This window comes from Rhinatrema bivittatum, chromosome 4 (genome assembly GCF_901001135.1).
Source record: "Rhinatrema bivittatum chromosome 4, aRhiBiv1.1, whole genome shotgun sequence".
NCBI classification, from domain to species: domain Eukaryota; kingdom Metazoa; phylum Chordata; class Amphibia; order Gymnophiona; family Rhinatrematidae; genus Rhinatrema; species Rhinatrema bivittatum.
In genome coordinates this window covers 326,638,162-326,658,357 of record NC_042618.1, presented here as the reverse complement: position 1 = coordinate 326,658,357, position 20,196 = coordinate 326,638,162, and the positions used below count along the sequence as shown (strand labels likewise).

Genomic DNA, 20,196 nt, shown 5'->3' with positions numbered 1-20,196 from the left:
GGTACATTTTAAGAGTTGCATTCGGGCGCACATGTCCACGCATTTGCCGTCACTCGCACATGGACGCGGCGATTTTAAAACATACACGCGTGTTTTAAAATCGGCTAGTCACATGTACAAGTGCACGATTTCATATTGATGCGCGCATGTGTGTGCAAATGACGCCTTGCTCGTGTAAGTGGGGGGGATTTTACAGGTCAAGAACCCATTTTCCCAGTTCACTCAGTTAACCAATCTGCCTTCCTAACCCCCCTATTACTTTCCTATCTTTTATCCTGTTAGGCCAGACCCCGTAAACCTCACTAAGTAACCTATTTTTTTTAATGACTTACACGCCATCCATACCAGAAGTAAAGTTACGCAGTAGGGGACCCTGGTGCTCGCTTGTGCGCGTAAATAGGTACACGCAGAAATCATACCTCAGTCTCAGCCCACCCATGCCCCACCTCTTTTAGCAAACTTTTTTTGTACACGTACCCGCATGGGTTTTAAAATCAGCACGGCGCGCACCGCGCCAAGTCACACATATACCTCCCGGCTTCGAAGAATGTAAGACTTTTAAAATCGACCAGTTTTTGAGAGCACGATCCATGTCTGCGGCATCAGATAACATCACCTGCTTGTGTGGCTGATATTGTCCCGTTTGTCCACGGAGAATATTTCTTTTGAAAAGTAATGCCTTACTGATTTGTTTGCTCATAGTAGAGTAATTAAAAGTAATTACTTAGAAAAGAACCTATGTTACAAGTAATTAATTATGTTACAAATCCTATTGACCTGAGTAGGAAGTCCAGATGCTTTGTGATGGATAAACTCCTGACCTGGAATGCCCTAACAGTGATATTTAATTTTCAAGCTTTGTGATGTCATAGGAAGGGTTAAGAGATAGCACCAAGTCATCTGGGACAGGCAGAGCTGTTATTGTTTTTATTTCCCCCTCCCACCCTGAAATGCACTGTGATGACCTCATAGGACCAGTAGAGACCATCAGCCAATCAGATTGGGGCTGGCTTTCATCTACCGGCATCCAAAATCATATTTATTATCAGCTCCAACTGAGAAATTGCAAAGACTGACCAATTTTTCTGTGCTTGGTTCTGTGTCTGACATTAAGAAGCTCTGTGCAAAAGCTCTTTTCAAAGAGGAAGTTTGCTTTGGTCATTGTTAGCGATCAAAGCCTCATAGCCAGATTGGAACATTGCGCTGATGCTGGGGTATCTGTAAAATATTTACACTCTTTGCTTGAGACTGGAATTTTATTTTATGTTAATGATTGGGGGATTTTAATTAAAATATGTAGATCTTGCAGGATATTTACAGGCGCTTTTTATAAATCTCAACTGCCACAGGAAACGTAACATTGTGTATTGAATTTTACGCAGTGCAGCGGACCAATCTTGAACTTTAGTCACGCTGGTGAGTTAATTCAAGTTTGCATCCAGCCAGCTAACCCCTCAGCCTGACCTCAGCTATGCTCTGACTCAGTATAAAGCAAAATGACCCAAAAATCAAAATGTCCACGCCGTCCATACCTCAGCCTGGTAGAGCTGTAAAAGCACTGGCCGTGTAGCAAATCTGCAGTAATAGAGCATCATGTCAGCCAAGATTGGAAGCTGCTCCTTGGGCCCTGCCAGAGTCTCGTTCTCAGGTTTGGAGGATTGCTGGCAAATAAACATGATAAGCATGAGTAACAGAAGTTAGTAAGGAAGAGGACTTGTTAACGTCTGCAATTTGATACACGACTCATGGAAGAAAGAGACAAAATTCCAACATTCAGCATTGTACTCATGAATTGATTTGTTTGGGGAAAGAAGCCCAAAGCTGTAAGGAAACAAAGCTCAGGAATAAAAAGCGAAATATAAATCAACAAAAATTACATAAATAAGAGGGGCTGAGGGCAGAAGGCCTGGAATTCAACTCTCTTCACAATTTCATGCCATTTTGCAGCTCATACATCTTCACGTTAACATGCCCTCACCATCTTTCCCAGTACAAGTCCCTTGGTAGCTGAGAGCACGGGGGTTGTGTTCCGCACCCTACGATATAATCTCACCCTGCTGATTTATTATTGAGTCACTATGGGCTTGATTTCAAAAGTGACTTACATGCGTAAAACCTTCTTTTATGTGTACGAGTGGCATATTGAAAATCAACCAGGGACCAGTGTGCAAAAAGTAAACACATAACCCAGTTTTGCATGCATTCTTTATGTGTCAGAGGAATAGCGTTCCAAGGGGCAGAGTTGGCACAGTGTGGGTATTTACTCATGTACTTTTTCATTTTAAAAATGATACACATACGTTATCCCCTCCCCCCCCCCCTCAGAGCAGGTATAACTTTCTGCAAGTTAATTTGTGTGTGTACTTGGTCATTTAACCCAAGGATTTTCAAAGCAAAAATGTAAGTTCACATGCTCACTTTGGAAGTGCCCATTAACATCTATGAGGTCGATATTCAAAAGCCATTAAGACAGATAACTTATCCGGCTAACTTTAAGATAGCTGGATTGTAGCCAAGTGACCCCATTTGCCCCCTTGTTGTATGTGCAGAAGCAGGCTAGAGTCCTTGTTCACCTTAAATCTCACAGAGGGAGAGAGCTCTGTGGGCAGGACCCTGCTGGGGCAGGGAGAGGCCTGAGGCTAGGGAGCATAATATTGTAAGCCCAGCTGGGTTCAGGAGGCCCCTGCGTCTCCAGGAGAGGAAGCGCCTGTAAATCTATGCTGATCCAAGGCCCAGAGAGTGAGAAGTGTACTGCAAAGGTAGGCAGTCACTCTGCTGTGTTGAAGTGCTGTAACTTGAATAAAGTTTTATCTGCATTAGAAAGGGCTGGAGTCCGTGTGGCTTTGTACCTGCAGCCTGGGAAACTCCGCTCAGTTTCCCACTGGGCATATTTACCAGATAGCTATATTGGCTAACTTAACCAGCCGCTTTGGGGCTGAATATCAGCCCCTATACATATAATGCACATGCAGACTTTACTACTGTACATATTATAAAATTACCATCCCTAAGAGTGATTCTAATAAACTCTACAGCAAGACAATCAAAGAAAGGGTTTGCATTTTTGTCCGAGAGCCCCCCTGAATTGAGCAATATGTGACTAGCCACAATTACTAGGGCTTCAGTGATAGTGACTGTTGCCCCTCTTCCTCTTCCTCCTCCCCCTCCCCCTCCCCCTTTTTAACTCACTCTCCCCAAGACACTGCATGTTTCAGCTACCCAATGCTTTCATCTCTGGTGAAAATAAGAAACACCTCTGAAAATGTATCTAAACCCAGATGTCTCAGACAAGATCAAAGGAAATTATGTAGATGGCAGCTGTGGCAGCTCCATCTTCTAATTCACAAATGAGGGCAATTTGAAGACTGGTCCCAGCAATATGAGCCATGATATAGTACTAAAATCATGAAAATGTTTTCCACACCATAGCATTATTGTGACTCGATCTAGTGAAAAAGGTCACTGTGAGACATCATAACAATAGTTCACTCTGGCGAGAAAGAAAAATGAGAGACTGAGATCATAAGCCAACATATCCTGACTCAAGAGTGAAATTCATTCTTGTCATGGTATGTGCAAAATAAATGCATAGGTAGATACTATCCCATGAGAATGAAGTCTTCAGTGCAACACTGGAATGACCAAAGACAGTGAGAAACACTATCAAGCAGGATCACGATGACCTATGCAAGAGCTAGTATATGAAATGTTGACTGCTATTATTCCACAATTGTTATTAGAGAAAGTAGGAAGCAGTGGGTAGAAGTCACTAAGAAACTAAGGGCTTCTGACCCAATTATAGGAGTTCTACATGGTTCTGAGCAGATTCCACGAAGTCTAGAGTACTCTTATGGATGTTTTTGAAATTGGCTTATTTGGGAGGCTGTATCTTTTGGGGAGCAATCTCTCTCTCTCTCCTACTGCACCAACCCAAACCCTGCAGATCACACACCACCAACCTCCAAAGCTCTGTTCACACACCACGACCTTTCCCAACTCTATGCCTTTCCACCTTCATTTTCTGCTTTCAAAAATGCCGCCCTCACGTCTGACTACAGTGTCCTGCCACTTCTAGCACCCTAGGTGGCTCCCTAGTCCGCCTAATTCTCCCGCCGGCCCTGGTCTGGGCAGGGTTTGGATTTGCACACTGAGGGGTGAATTTTAAAAGTGTTGCTCGCATTACAAGTATATGGGCCGAGCGCAAGCAACTCATATTTTAAAACCAGCAAATTATGCACATATATGCACATGCCCGTGCAAGAGAATGCGCAATAAAAAGGGGCGGATATGGGGAGGGTCAGGGGCATTCTGGGGCAGGGCCAACATATACATATGTAAATCCCGATCTTAAAACTGGCGAACGCAGCACGCGTCGAGCTGTTACTTGCGCATATTTACTTCTGTACTTGTTCAGGTATAAGTCTGAAAAAAACTCGTTATAGCCAAAAACAGACTGGTTAAGGGGTCTGGATAAACTGGGGGAGTTCAGGCAGAAGAACCAGAGGGGTCTTGATGACCTAGAGATAGACTGGGCAAACTGATGGACTAAGTGGCCAAACTGGATATTTCCTTCACGCACACATGTTTTAAAATTGACTCACTTGTGTATTAAAGCCAACAAGACCTAAGGAAAGATATGCGAAAAACATTTCTTCACGTAGCCGCTTAAAATTAGGAGCATACATTCCACATGGTTAGCTAAATTTTAAATCATATGTGAGCACTTGCACGGATGATTTAAAATTCCAGCATATATGCGCTCATATGCACATATGTGAGCGCACGCAAGCTTATTTTAAAGTTACCGTCATACTTTGTGAAATGTGAACATACACACATACATTTTCAGAAAAACTGCGCGCACCAAACAATACATGCAACATACATGCAAGTATATTTGGTGGGTTAATTTTCCATGCAAGTCATGGGCTTTCGCATGCAAGTCTGCTTTGAAATGTAACTTATGCCCGTATTTTTGGAATAAGTTATGAGAGGGATGCTTGTAAGTTACCCTCCCTAAGTAAAGGCTTTGGTTAGCATGCTTAATATACCTTCTTTCCCAGGAGCTAACAATGTTTTCAAGCTACCAAGCCTTCTGAGAGCTTTCCTAAAGTGTGGTCTGCCTGTGGCATGCTGTTCCTAACCAACCAAGACAGCCCTTTCATTATTACTACCATCCTTCTTGATGGGCCCCTGCTCTTACCTGACATAGAACAGCTGTGGAGAGGTTCATCAACCCAAGAATGTTTCGCTCATACCATGGATCCAACATCCCAATATAATGAGAGATATCGTTGGTGCTTTCTTCTGCACTAGGTGCTCGAGTGTCCTAAGGTTGCAGGAGGAGAGATGCAGAATCACTAAAAAATACTCCTAGAAGGCCCCAATTCAATACTCTGCTAAGATTTGCTGCTATGATATGAGGCAAGTGACAAAGCTGGCAAAATTAAAGAATTCAGGACCTGCTTCACCAAGGCATTTCTTCCACTCTGTGTCTGTGGGAAAAATGCCTTGATGAATCAGGCCCTTAGAAAAAAAGAGTGCTAGCTACAATCACACCCTCTTCTCTTATGCAGTACTGGTATCATGAAGCAGCACATAGCAACTCTTTAAATATGTTTCCTAATAACAGAAATATAAGTGCAGTGTTTATTTTGCATCATACGGTCAGCATTCTCTGCTTTACCCCATGTCAACCAATGTGGAAAGCCCACAGTAACAATGCAGCTCTCTACTGTATTATGAACAAATCCTATGGACAATTCAATGGCATGTATTGTAGCAATTTTCAAAAGCCTACTTACATGGGTAAAGTGCATTTACTCATGTAAAACCCAATTTTAAGCTCATACATGTTTTGAAAATCAGGCCCTAAGTGGTTACCTGAGGTAACAAGAGATAAAATGACTTGCCCAAAGTCACAAGGAGTGTTGGTGTAGGAAAAAGGCTTTGACCAAGGGTCCCCAAACTCAGTTCTTGAGGGTCACAATTCAGTTGGAGTTTCAAGATTTCCACAATGAATATGCATGGGATCTATTTGCATATGATGGCGACACTGAATAAAAATAGATCTCATGCATATTCACTGTGGCAATCCAGAATACCCAACTGGGTTGTGGTCTTCAAGGACTGAGTTTGGAGACCCTGGCTTATACTATATGTTAGGCCTATAGTACAGGCCTCTAAAAAGGGGCAGAGTTCTGAGAAAATATCAGCAATCTGGGGGCACCTTGATGTAAAATCCTAGAGTTTGCTGAGTAGACCTTGGAGATTGCTCACTGCAAACTATAAACTTCTTAGTCATCTACCCTGTAAGAGATTTCTACTTTAATATAAACATTCAGATCCAGCACAGAATGACTCAGTTTGATTTCACTGTCCTCTTCTCAGCAAGGATTCACAAGGCAGCCTACTATATCCCTTTAATTAGAAAATTCCTCAGGATCAAAATGAGCCATCTCATGATTTATTAAAGCACATTTCTGGGCAATGGAAGGTCTATTGTGATGTTGACCTTTGCTAATCTTCTGCTCTTTGGAGACAGACAGATGGACAAGCAGTCAGATGCCCACATCAAAATGAATAGTACTTTCCACATTTTTTGAAATGCACTAAAACTCTAAGGCACTTGTACAGATGCATCTATTTTGGTATTTCAAGAGCTACAAACAGGTCTAGTTTTCAGGATAACCAAAATATGCAAATTAATTTGGTTTCTATGCAAATGTGTGCAAATATATTGAATGAATTTTTCTTAGGGATAATCTGAAAACAAGACTGCTTTACATTCCTTGACGGCTGGAAGTGAATATCACTGGAATAGTATAGGCAGATGACACCATAAACAGAACAAATTTACTCCAATACAAGGAAGACAGAACTACAAATCCCAGAATGCTTTGGCTAGTCTTTAGCAATCTGTGCTGATGAGAATGGAGTCATTTGAGCACTGTGTTGAAACAAAGAGCATACCATTGGTATTGAGCATCTCGGATGAGCATCTCCCATTGAATAATTATTTGTCAGTGGTCCTGGTGAGGTGAGATAGCTCCTCTTCACAGGGACATAGAAAAACTGCAGTTTGAAGTACTTAGTCAGTAATGGACACTTACTTTCTTGTAATCTAGAAGAGGAAAAGAAACTTTTCATGAGATAAACAGAGTTTGTTTTTGGTTTTTTTTTTACAAACACTGAAATCTGGAGCTCAATATTGAAAGGCTGCTTAGCCAAAAAAGTCAAACTTATTCCACTAAATGGCAGCCGCTGAATATCCGGCTATGTTCAGTGGCCGCCACTTAGCCGAATAAGTTTCTTATCCAAATAAGTAAATAGCCAGATAAGTTGTGGGCGAGCAGTGGGAAGATCGAGGTGATGCTACTTATCCAGGTAACTTACCCCTAGATTTATCAAAATGCTATATTTATAGCGGAAATAGCACCCATGATAACAAAAAAAAAAAAAAAAGGTGGCATGGTTGGGCTAATTTCCCTGCTCCCGCATCAGTAATGTCCACAAGCTGCGATAAATTTATCACACCAGTGCTAATTTTCAGTTGAGAGAGAGAAAGAGAGACCAATATGTAACTTTACTATTTATACCACTGAAAGAGGGAATACTTTTAACTCAGGGTAGGGTAGGTTTGGGGGGCCGGTTTTACATACATAGTCAGAGGTATGAACAGCAAAGTTGACATCACTGAAGATTTTCAGTCAGTTGGAGCGATGAAAGGTACAAGAGGAGTTGATTTGTACAATATACTCTTTACCTGTCTTGATGCACTCTCTACCTAACTTCAGTTAGGCTAGGTAGAGAGTAATTGTACAAATCAACTCCTCTTGTACCTTTCAATATACTCTCTACCTATCAAGATAGGTAGAGAGTATATTGTACAAATCAACTCCTCTTGTAATTTTCATAGCGTCAAATGACAGAAAATCTTCAGTGATGTCAACTTTGCTGTTTGTACCTCTGACTGTGTATGTAAAACCGGCCCCCCAAACCTCACCCTACCCTGAGTTAAAAGTGTTTCCTCTTACAGAGGTACAAATAGTAAAGTTACAAATTAGTCTCGCTCTCTCTCTTGTTATGTGCTGCTGAATAAACCGATAGCTTTGAATATTGAGACCCTGGTCTTCAGAGACAGGTGAATATTTCATATCCATTGCAAAACACTAGAACTGGGGGCACCCAGTGCTCTTTATTGGCACTTGAGTTTAAGTCAAGGCTTCCTTGCACTGTTTTGTTTTAACATCATGTACATTCTTGTTGTAACAAAGAGAATGACTCCGAACACATTTATTATGCACGGTGGGTACTATATACCCGCAATCATTATGAACAGAAATGCATCACATTGACAAATGAAACAATTACCATTCATTTTTTATGTTCTGTTGTCTTCCCCATTTAAAATAGTTTCTTGAGAGCTTCACAGGATGCAACTGCAAGAGCTCTGAAATGGTTCTCTGAGGGGCGGGTTTTAAAAGGGTTACGCGCGTAATATACAGAGCGGCCTCGGAGGGAACGGAGGAAGGCTGTGTGGCTCAGCGCGCGCAAGTTGCAAAATTGTGCGCCCCTTTGCGCGTGCCGACCCTGGATTTTATAACATGCACAATGTTACAATATTATGTGCGATGTTACAATATTACCCCCAGAATGGGAAAACTTACTTTTGGAATAAGACCCATGGAGGTTTAAGGTAGCTTCTAATGGTAAACAGCACAGCATAAAAGTGAGAGCTTCAAGTTATCGTTGCATCGTTTATTGGTTAAAATCATTCCTCGTTCACTGACTGCACAGTGAAACTGGATGAGGAAGCTCAAGATGTATCCTCTCTGTCATTGTAACACTCTAGTGTTGCAAATACACGCAGTTCTCCTTTTGCAGATAAATGTAATTTGGGCGGGGGCGGGTATGGTTTAAAAGTGTGTTACTGTGTCTTTAAATCTTGTCATCCATCTTTGTGTTTTGTGAGAAGGAAGAGGAGACCCTGCCAGAGAGACTGCTGAGAGATGGTTCTAGTTCGGGGAAGGGGGGAGAGCTGCTCAGCTGCTGAGCTGAGAGTTCATTAGTTTCATCTGATTCAACCTGTATAAATTACAGGTGCCAGAAACATGTAAAAGCTCAGGAGGTCTCCTGTTCACCTGTTTGTATTTTTGTGCTCAGCTGGTACAAGCCTTCTGTATTGCTGAAACCCACTGGAAGTGGCTGTTGTGTGTCTTCTGTAAATAAAGTGAATTTTGGTTCTGTTTGTAAGAGAGCGGGATGCTGTGCAAAGCGTTGTTCCCCAACTTTCAAAAAAACAAGTGACAGATTAAATGTGTGCACTCGTGAGTGGACCCCTGTGAAAACAGCAACTAAACTAAAGCTGTCAGAGACCCAGGTGTTACCTCATCAGACAGATAATCCCCATCTACTGCTTCCAGGTAATACTGGTCAACGGCATCTCTTCTATAGTTTCTGCGCAGGAACTGCGTGGGTCATCATTAAACTGGCGGTCAGAAAGCTGCCAGACACTGGCCACGCAAAGGCCGTCTGCCTAGGCCCGGAACCAGCGAAGGAACCCCGATTTACAGTCAAGTAATTTCAGAGGTAACAGATTCTTACAAAAAGGAAACAGAAAAGAAAATAAAGCCCCTCTGAATTGAGAACTGAAAAGGTGGGCCCGGAAAGGAGACACCCGGGGCGCTTTGGCTGCACCTCGAATGCAGATAGACTGCTTACCAAAAATAAAAAAGCTGACTGACTTTTTTTTTTTTTTTGTTAGATGTGGAAAACCAGTGATGGAGCTGTCTAGTTAAAATGTGGCTTTGGTTAAATCCAGTTTTAAATGTATGCTATAAATTCTTGGCAAAAAAACCCAAAAAACCCCAAAACAAACAAGAACATTTTTAAAGGGAAAAATAGCATACTTGCACATAAGTAGTATGTAATTGCACACATGTTATTTTATGATCATCAAAATTTTGTGCGTATTTTCATTCCGCGCGTGTATTTCCTGGCACGAGGGATTTTCTAGGGCGAGGTCAAGAGATATGCGCAGAAGTTCTTATTTTATAAGAGATTTACACGCATAAATTATCAAACTTAGCCATACAATTTTACTCCTGCTCATTGACTAGCGCAAGTGAAAATCGGACTTGTCTGTCGTCTGCAGTTTTTGGAAGAGAGAAATGGGCGAACTGGGAGGTGTTCATGGTGAAGTGCTAAAGAGTCTGGGTGAACTGGAGATAGACTGGGTGAACTGGCGGCAATATTGGCAAATTGGTGATTTCAAGTATGCATACAAGTATTTTCAAAACGGTGCCTGGGCGTATTTCAAAATATACCTGCTTCCACGTTCATATCAGGGTTTTTACGCCTGCATGTTATATATTTTCTGGCGTACAATATACGCACCTATGTTTATAAAATAGGTAGGGAAAGTAAGTGCTTTCTTTGCATTGCAAATATTTGTGTGCACTTTCAGAGCAAAGCTACGCTGCATTTTATAAACTGTACAGCAACCCACTGCACAGTCTATAAAATACTAGGATATATCTCTTCTGTCCGTCCACTCATGCACAATCAAATCCAGCACCGCAAATAGGTTTAAAAGGCTTAAAATGACCATCAGCAAGATTTTAGTATTGGAGAGAAGGGGTGAACAAACCTTTTGACCCATGGCCCTACTTCCATTCATGCAATTGGCAAGGACCCCCCTAAGATGGGTTTATATATATATATATATATATATATATATATATATATATATATACACACACTCACAAACACACATACATACATAAAGGGTATTCACTAGGCAGCCATACTGCCAACCAGTGGCTCAAAGCCCCCATTTTGTTTCTTTTCAAGTTGCTGAAAGGAGTAAGCTCACACACACACACACACACACACACACACACATACATGGGCACAGAGAGACAGACACCCTGTACCCAGACAGACACAGGGAGAAACAGATACCTTACACACAGACAGACACGGACCCCACAGAGAGTGAAACAGACACCCAGACATAGACAGTTACCCCACACCCAGACAGAAACGGAGAGACAAAGATATCCCAAACCTAGACACAAACACTCACAGAAAGTCAGAAACCCGACAGGCACAGAGACACAGACATAACTCACCTAAAAAGAAAAACAGACCGAACACACCATAGACAGAAACAGAGAGAGGCATAGACACAACATACCCAGACAGACAAACACAGGAAGACACACCCCATTCAGACCCAGAGAGAGAGACACACACACAGACACAGACACAGAGAGACACACGGTCCACACTACCTCCTGTCACAGAGGCCACCAATCACAATGGCAAGGGCTGGAAATAAAAAAAAAAAAAACAAAAAAAAAAAAAAAACACGTAAGTGGCAGCTAACATATTTTAACCGCCAAGAAAAGTCCATCCTACCCAGTCCAACTTTATTTTTGCTTTTTTACTGTTTTCACTAATTATTCTTAGTTTGCTCATCTTTTTTATTTTCTCATTTTTTAATTTGATTTTTTTTAACTCACACTTTTTGCCTTTATTCTCCCTTCCCCATCTCCTCCCTCTCTCCTTCCATTTCCTCATTCTCTATGGCCTATTTACCCATTCCTCTCCCCTACCTCACCACTTCTTTATCCCCCAGTGGGCAACAGCTCTAATTTCTCTACCTGGCTAGGGACTCGGCAGCAGCAGGAACTCCTCTCGGGCTGAGGACTGAGAGTGGCAGATCTTCTTAGGTTGTGCAACGCCGCAATAGCCGCTCCTGTGTTCAGATCTGCCACAAAGTAAGCAAAGCCCTGCCCAGACCCACCAAAGCAGAAGCAGCTCCTCTCCCTGGCCCACTGAAAGAGCCACGAGGCTAAGCCATGGCATCCTTACAATGGTATCACAGCGTTCTAGCAGCTCCGTCCCTCCTGAGCTTGCAGTACCTCCACGGCACCAACACTCAACAGCACAGCCATTTTTTTCTTCCAGAGGGGCCCCCTTCAGGTTTGTTAAAGCCCACCCTCCAGTCTGCTGTAGAGTATTAAAAGAGGGAGAATATTTTTATCTCTCAAAATATTGCACAATACCATTGGCTTACCTCAAGTTGCTGTAAGCCCTGGCCACTTTTCCCGAAATACGGTCTGACCCAAACACAATGACCCTTAGTGTGGAGCTCTTACTGTCCTCATCGAAGCTCAGGAAAGGTCTCCTGTTGAAGGACACATTCTGAGCTTGTTGCCTCTCCTGGATCTGAGCGCTGATGGTTTGCTGTGGCAAAGAATGGGATCTTTTGGACCGTGCTGGTACTTTCTCATTCCCTTCAGGACTACAGAGGCTTTTGGCTCGGCTGAGTGGCGTGGAAGGGTAAGTGCTACAAGGTAAGCTTCCATGGATGTCAATGCAATCCTTTTTCATGGCCAAGTGGTTTTTGCCTTTAAATAGCTTGTAGAACCTCTTTGTGAATCTCTGTCCTGCCTTCTGCATTTTTTCTTCTTTGAGGTCTGACTTCCCAGCCGACTCCACTGAATTTTCATCACTGTCCTCCACGTAGCCGCTATCTACATAATCAGAGAGACTTGAGGCAAAAGACTTCATGGAGTTCTTGGAGGCAATCGATAATGTAGACAAGGCCAAATCCTGAGACACCAAAGACAGCACAGAGCATACAGAGTTTTTGGACGCTGCCGACAGAGTGGAAATCACAGAATCTCTTTCTGGACAACCACCATCTGTCTCTACATCATCTTCCTCCTCATTTACTTCATCTGTTAAGGACATCTGTTTGAGAACTCCACACTCTTCTAGGAAAACTTCATTCAAGATATCTGAAATATTTAAAAAAATTGACAGTGGTTAACATGTTGCCTCCATTTCTATGTGGCTTCATCTTCAGCTCTCCAATTACAATATAAAGGTAGCAACCAGGACCTGCAAAGGCTAAGCGCTAGGGTTAATGGGAAGCAGACTTGTGTTTTCCACAGGTAAAATGGAGAGTTATACACAGAATAGCTCTCCGAGATCTGCTGTGATTTCGGTTTGGTTCCACATGGTTTAACAATTATATATATATATATATTTATTCATTCATTCATTCGTTTATTTATTTATTTTTACAGAGGCATTTTCAAAATGCAGGAAAAACTGCTAATTTTGCAGATGCTTTCTGAAAAAAAAAAAAACAAAAAAAATTTTCATAAAGGTGAAAAGCTGGGTCTTAGTTTCTTTCACGTTCCCATGAATATGTTTAGACCCCAGGAGTCACATACTCCCTCTTTCTCTCCCTTTTGAAAGGGAAAGGGGAGACCAGGCTGGGGAGGAAGTGGTTCAGATGTTTCACAAGAATGGCAACAGAGAGTTCCACAAGCAGTAGGCCAGTGAGCAGCAAACCTAGCCAGGTAACTTTAGCCAAATATTCAGTAGGACAAGTCTCCCTGCTGAATACACTCTACTAAACCTAGCTAAGAAACTTTAGCTAGTTAATTTTAAATCTACCTAGCTATATTCTGAATATAGCCAATTAGGTTAAAAATTTAAAAACAAAAAAAATTTAAGGGAAAAATGTAGGGCCATAGCAACCCTATGACCCCTTGCCCAGCTGAAAAATGAGAGCCACCAGATCTGCCCCAAAACATCCCAAAGCTTAATTTTATGCCTACAGAAGACGGTGAAGCTGTTACCTCTTCCCAACAATGAAAAAGAAAAGTAAGTGGGGGGGGGGGGGGCAACTCTCCCGGATCCCCCACACCTTGAAAAATGAGGCGCCCAATATTCCCCGTTCCTCCTGGCCACCAGTAGCCACAATTGTATGGCAACGACACCCCTCTCTCACCCACTCAAAGTTAAAAACATTGCTACAATCCTTCTCTCTTGATTGCCTATGGCCAAGCAGGCCCATTTGAAAAGTCAGGAAAGCTTTGCCTGAAGGATAACAGCTCCATCGTCCTGGCTAAGCGTCCCTCATTGCTCTTCACGCTTAAAAGTGCATGCGTACCTTCGCAGTTAGGAAATCTATTGAAAATGTATCCCTTTAAGACATAAAGCGGGCCAGCTTTCAAACTCCGTGCAGAAGTGCGTAGTCTGTGGGCACTTTATTTCTGCAGACTTTAAGTCAATTTTCATTAGGAAAAAGTTCCCTCTGAAAACTGAGTTGAGAAAAGAACACGCACAGACCTGCCTCCTTCTATTTGTGCTAGTATTTTTTCCTTAGAAATGTATGCGCGCACTTTTTAACCCTGTCCTGACTCCACCTCCAAGAACGCCCACTGCACGCGTACTGTTTACCCACAGATAGGGCAGGCAGTTTTCAAAGATTTCATTTCCATGGCGTTGGTACCCACAGAAATGCCTTTAAAAATTGCTCTCAAAGAGATATGTAGGGAGATACTAGAAGTTTTTACCACTGTATACCAAAAATGCATACTCACCCCATAGGAGGGTTGCTCACTTCATATGATAGATGCTGAAATGATTGTTTCAGCAGAAAAACAAGATGAAGAACTTTGACCAGAATAACAATATGTGCCCAGCTTATCTGATCTGTCTGTTTAACTTAAGGGCTATAGCTTTTCTCGGCAAACAATGAACTAATCTGCCCAGAGCAGGGACAGGTTGCAGACTCACAAACAGTTCAAATCTGCCTGGAGACGAAAAACAGCCTATCCAAAGGGCGAGTTTATCAGACAGATTGGCTCACAGAAAAGCACTGGCACTGCAGGGCAGGTCAAGAGGTTACAGGACAGAGATCATACCCTGGTCTGGAGTTGCCACATGGCAGGGGCAGTGGCTCCCCTGATGGAAAAGAGGGGTCAGCAGTCTGAAATGAAAAAACGACCCCATCCATCCTGCTGCTTGACTATGCATGAGCTCTCTTACATATTCATACTCTGACTGTTAAAATCAGCCAGGGAGAGGGCTTAGGGGCGGCCAGTGAAAGAAGAACCATTAATACCTAAAGATGACAGCCAGCCATCAATCCCTGCCCCTCTAAGTGATGAAGCAGATGAACTCCGGTGTCCTGGAAGGCTGCATGTAAGAAAGTCCTGTTTTTACCTGGCTGTTCATCTCAAACCGGTCTTTCCTTCACCAGGGCTCAGCCAAGCCTTCCAAACTCAGCAAGTGACAAGTACCAAGAACGCAAGATACTGCCTCCGAGACCTCCCCTCAGAGACTGCTTCAGGGTGAAATGGAAGGTAATCTCCTAAAGTTAAGGGGGTAGTTAGCTAGGTATGTTTATTAATATACCCTAAGCAAATCAAAGTCTCTGATATGTTTAAGTTCACTAATGATGGTGCAGAGCTTTACTGAGTTTAAGCCTATCCTGAACGGCCTGTATTATCTATTTTAATCTCTGTTAAATCTGAAAAGTCTTATAAAGAAAAGTCTGATTCTGAGGAAACCCTGTGGTCTTTCCTGAGCTGTTTGGATTACATATGTATAGGAGGTGATAGAGGCAGGGCTAGTGCAAGGCTATTAGGTGCCCTAGGCGAACCTTCTGCCTTGTGCCTGCCCCCTCCCCCCCCCCCTGGAATGTGACAGCCTTTGTGTGCATTAAATAACTTAGCACCTTGAGGTGATAATGGCCGAAATATATTTTTTTTGTCCAAACTATTGGACAACTTGTCAAGAGGCTGCACTCCTTGGTACACCAAGTTCTGTTTTGGAAAAGCATATTTCTACACAAGCTGAAACTCTTTCCCAGCTCCGGATGTGAATATTCAGTGCACACCTCAGCCCCTTCCCTTCCTCCATGCTTTCTTCCCCTGCCAGCCGGTCCTGCTCTCTTCTGCTGCTGCTGCAGCTCACTATCGATTGTTGTCCAGTCCTCTGGGGCTCTGTCTGTGCTTCCTATTACTGGACAGCTGCACTCTGGAGGGGTGCTTGGGCATTGGTGCTCACTTTCCTTTCCTGTATGAGGTCTAAAGCACGCTGGCAGCCGGGAAGTGAGAGAGAGAGAGAAGAAAAGCAGCTGAGGAGAGAGAGTCCTCAGAAACACTAAGGTCTCTCGTCCCTGCACTGCAGGCTTTCATTTCTAGCTTCATGGGCAACGTGTGGAAACAAAAGATGTACCTCCAATACACCACCTCCAATACACCACCTACTATGGTGCACTAACTGATTTCTTGAAAAGAAAAATCAGTTTATCCCAGATCACAAACTAGAAGAGTTTGTGATCTGGGAAATCTACAACTGGAAGAGTTGTAGATTTCTTGTTGCTAACCATAGACTAGTGTGCTGGGAATTTTCTTGGCTTGGGTTAACGAGAGCAGGAGAGGGCGCCTGGTCTGGAGGATATGAACAACTTGGCTGCTCTTCAGCACCCCCTAATGGTCGGTGCCATAGGCGACTGCCTAGTTCACCTAATAGGATGCGCCAGCCCTGGATAGAGATAATTGTCTGTAGTACTACCCATCCTGACAGGTGGGGGAGGGGAGAAGGAAGGGTGCAGTATCAGACAGATTACAGAAAACTCTTGTATTGCTTACATATGTACTAAGCATTTTTCTCATAGAGAAAAAAAAAATTAATTCAAGAAAATCCTTTACTGCATCTAACACAAACACTGAAATCAGAAAAATTGAGCTCCTATTACACTACACAGTTAAGTCTGGGAGTATTGTGACCATTCAGTTAATTTAATAAATAACTGTACTAGGAATGAATCCTTTCAACATTATTTAACTTTTTATCTTTGCTGGTAAATGAAGAATTCTTTTTTTTTTTTTTTCATAAGCTTACCAAAATTGTCCTGCTCCCAGCTATAGGTGTGACACCTGGCAATGGGAAGGGGAAGAGTCTGGAGTTTACATGTTTGCTTGTTTCCTGACAAGAAAAAAGACAGACAATAAAAGGTTTGCAGTAAGCGACCACAGAATCTTAGTAAAAAAAAAAAAAAAAAAAAAGTTCAATGAAAACCTCTCAGCCAAAACCATTGTCAAGCATTCTTTAAGCCTAGATCCCTTTCTTAATATATAGTATGTTGTATGCATGCATGCATTAGATATCGCTGTAGGATCTGACAGTAAAGAGCTCATGTAATTCTGTACAGCCCTCTCAGTGTGCACAGCACTGCACACAAAAACCCATGAACACCGCAGGGTACTGCTGGCATATTATACAAATATGTCCAGCATCAGTGAGAGAAGGAAGAGATCATGAGAAATATTTTAAGACCTATGGACCACCAGGAGCCTTTAATACTGACAGCTTTTAAAATGTCCCTTGCAGCCCCGGAAGCTGTAAATATATTACATTGCACAGCAACTGGGTGCTACTTGCAGTGTTACATGGTATGAATGTATGAATCTATCTGAAAATTGCAAAAACCAACGGCTCACTCCCTCAAATTATGTTATGAATGTATGAATGGCATTAAGTTTACCCAACAGTGCATGTGGTTTCAGTCCTTAGCAAGGTGACCTTTATTGAGTAGTGGCCTGATGTAAAAAATGTCACTGTAGGGAACTTTTAAATTGTTTTTCTGAAGTGATGTTGTCTTCACCTCTAGCCTCCATACTCCCAGCACACCCTCATTCCCCGCCCCCTCCTGGCATGTTTCCATTGACAAACATATCACTTTATTTCGCTGCCCTTTCATTTCCTCCCTGTCTATCCAAACTCTGCTCCTCCTCAAGCCATCGCTTATGTAATGGACATAAAATCTGCCAGATAAGTAGCCATGCCCCAGAATGCCCCCCATCCTGCCCACCATTTAGCTGGATAACTATTAAGCAGGATAAATAGTTATCCAGTTAGGTGGCAGCCACTGAACACCGCTGAATACTCAAACAAATCCATTTAGCTGGATAAGTCAACATTTATCCGGCTAAGCAGCGCCCAATAGCGACCTCTTTGATTCTAGAACATGTGGGAGTGGGATTTGGTGCATCTTAATAGTGTTTTGGGATAGAATTGCCACTCCTCTTCTGCTTTTTCCTCTTCCGCATTTGCGTATAATGGACAAACTGTCTGATCATGAGCTCATTCAATGAAACTCTTCCTATTTCATCTAACCATGTTTCAATTATTCCTAAGATATTTAGATGTAGTTCATTTATTATGTCCTGGATCTGGGGGTATATTTTGTTGAATGATCTGGCATTCATTAGGCATTTATGGTAGGTTGCTGCAGGCTGTGCCAGTGTTGATGGGCAATTTATATATCTCTTTGCTCTTGCCCTTTATCTTTTTTTTGTGATCTGCATGTCCATCACTTCCTTCCCTCCCCCCATATCACTGAGATCTTAGAGGTCAGACAGTGATTTTGCCAAGCCTAAGGTTCTCATTTGGCAAGGATAATTAGAAGAATGATTTACCTTGTGAAGAGCAGCATTATGGTATGTAAGAATACCCAGCGCTGAATTACACCTAGTGGATTGATAGCACTATGAAACACTCTGATAACTAAGCTTACCAGAGAATTAGCCAGCACAGATGACATCATTCCTAAGAAAACGAAACTAACTTGGTCTTATTCTCTGCTACTGATAACAAGAGGCTGCTGCCCATGGTAAGAGCACGCACACACATGCTAAAATTTATTGATTGGCTATTAAAGGTAATGGGTGTGGATTATGCAGATATCTGGTATTGGCGGACCCAAACCCTTATAAGGCTGAGCACGCACGTCAGATCTTTGAGCAAGCTTAGAATTATTTTCCACTTGTTTTGTGTTGCTTCTCCATGGGGGAACCACGCTTTCCCCCATTAATAAACCTTTTAAACTATTTGAAGCTGGTATTCATTGAGTTAATTAGTCAGAGGTTACCACTTTTAACAGGTATCTATTTGCAGGAAAGCACAGAAAGGAAAGCACAAATGGACACACCTTTGGGCATGGGAGGGCCCACCTATGGTACACACTGCTTATGGGGCCATCACTATCAATGACATCACAACTCGAAAGAGTAGGGATTGCCCATTATGTGTCTGTACAGTGCTATGTACATGTGGTGTGTAATATGCAAATGATTAATAATAGTCATAACAATCACTCACCCCTCAATGATGCCCCTGTCAGCTCCTTCTAACCTCCCTGAAATGATCCACCTTTTATTCTGTCTGCTCCAGGCTCATGCTCTCTCCTGTTGTCCCCATATGACAGGAGGGGAGGGGGGGGTGTGGATTAGGGAGCTGCGTGCTCTTTTTTGCTCTGCTATATCTGCCCCAGCCTCGCCACGGCCTCTCTTGTTCCCTGCAGCTGCCTGGTTGGGGTAGGGCTAAAGCAAAATAATAGAGGGCTGATGAGTGAGATTCAACTAAGTTGGGAGGGAGCAAATTGACAACTGGCCTGCTGACCCCACTCTAGGCACCGTTCTAGTGTGTCCATTGGCAAATCCAGACCTGCTCCTGTCTGCAAATATTGTAGACTCCAATGTTTGTAAGGTACAGAAATAAATAAAAAAAACTGATTGGTAAATATTTACATTCAATAGGTCCCTGACAGGAAATACCTGAAGTGCCAGGTTGTTGCTGTAGTTCTAGGGTTGAGCATTTCCATACATAATGTTAGCTGAGTTCTGGTCAACTGTTAATCCTATTATGATGCATTAATGTAGCTACAGAAAGAAGACTTGCAGTCTTTATGTTGCCCATTCATGGTGATGCGATTCACTGATGTGGAACATTTTAAAGCTGCCACTGTGCTCCAGTTTCATCTAATCTAGATTTTACTAGGAGCTCAAACAGGTTAAAAAAATGACTTCACTGTACCCATCCTGGTAAAAATTTCACAAGGGTGCCTAAAGAGGCAGAAAGCAAAATCTGGAATGGCTGAGCGTGCTATGTAATATGAGTCTTAAAATTCTCCCTCTGCTTTTCATATCATTTTTTTCTTATCTTATCTTTATGTTTTTGTTTTATTTCCTAGTAGCCAGATTAACACTTCACACCATCACTAAAGAGCTTTAAAGCCAGAACATTTCAGTTGGGCCAAGCAAAGATCTGATTGTTATTTTGAGGAAGTAGATAAGGAAAAGAGCTCCGAAGTAGCGACGACTTTGGTGTTATGGTCTGATCGCTCTCTCTCGGTGTCCTGAGAATACCTGTCATGGTAGAAAGTCCCGCTTCCTCTCCAATGTCCCTCAGTTTAGTATGTAACCATTCTCTGGCCTTGGCGGGCTCATCAGTAACTGCTGCCATCTCCAGTGCTTCGGAGGAGTTTGAAAAGATTTCTGCAAGTTCATCCAACCTCTTGGACTGAAAATCCAAAAT

General features: G+C 42.5%; 1 protein-coding gene across 1 annotated transcript in view; it reads right to left on the bottom strand.

The window, feature by feature from the left end:
- PIK3R5 (phosphoinositide-3-kinase regulatory subunit 5) overlaps positions 1-20,196 on the bottom strand; it is a 231,083-nt gene that overhangs the window by 58,361 nt on the left and 152,526 nt on the right. The window contains exons 8-13 of the mRNA XM_029600332.1: positions 20,028-20,181; positions 16,723-16,806; positions 12,086-12,812; positions 6,973-7,123; positions 5,204-5,329; positions 1,533-1,661 (exon numbers count right to left, since the gene is read on the bottom strand). Coding sequence (XP_029456192.1) covers positions 1,533-1,661; positions 5,204-5,329; positions 6,973-7,123; positions 12,086-12,812; positions 16,723-16,806; positions 20,028-20,181 — 1,371 coding nt within the window. The remainder of the gene's footprint in view (positions 1-1,532; positions 1,662-5,203; positions 5,330-6,972; positions 7,124-12,085; positions 12,813-16,722; positions 16,807-20,027; positions 20,182-20,196) is intronic.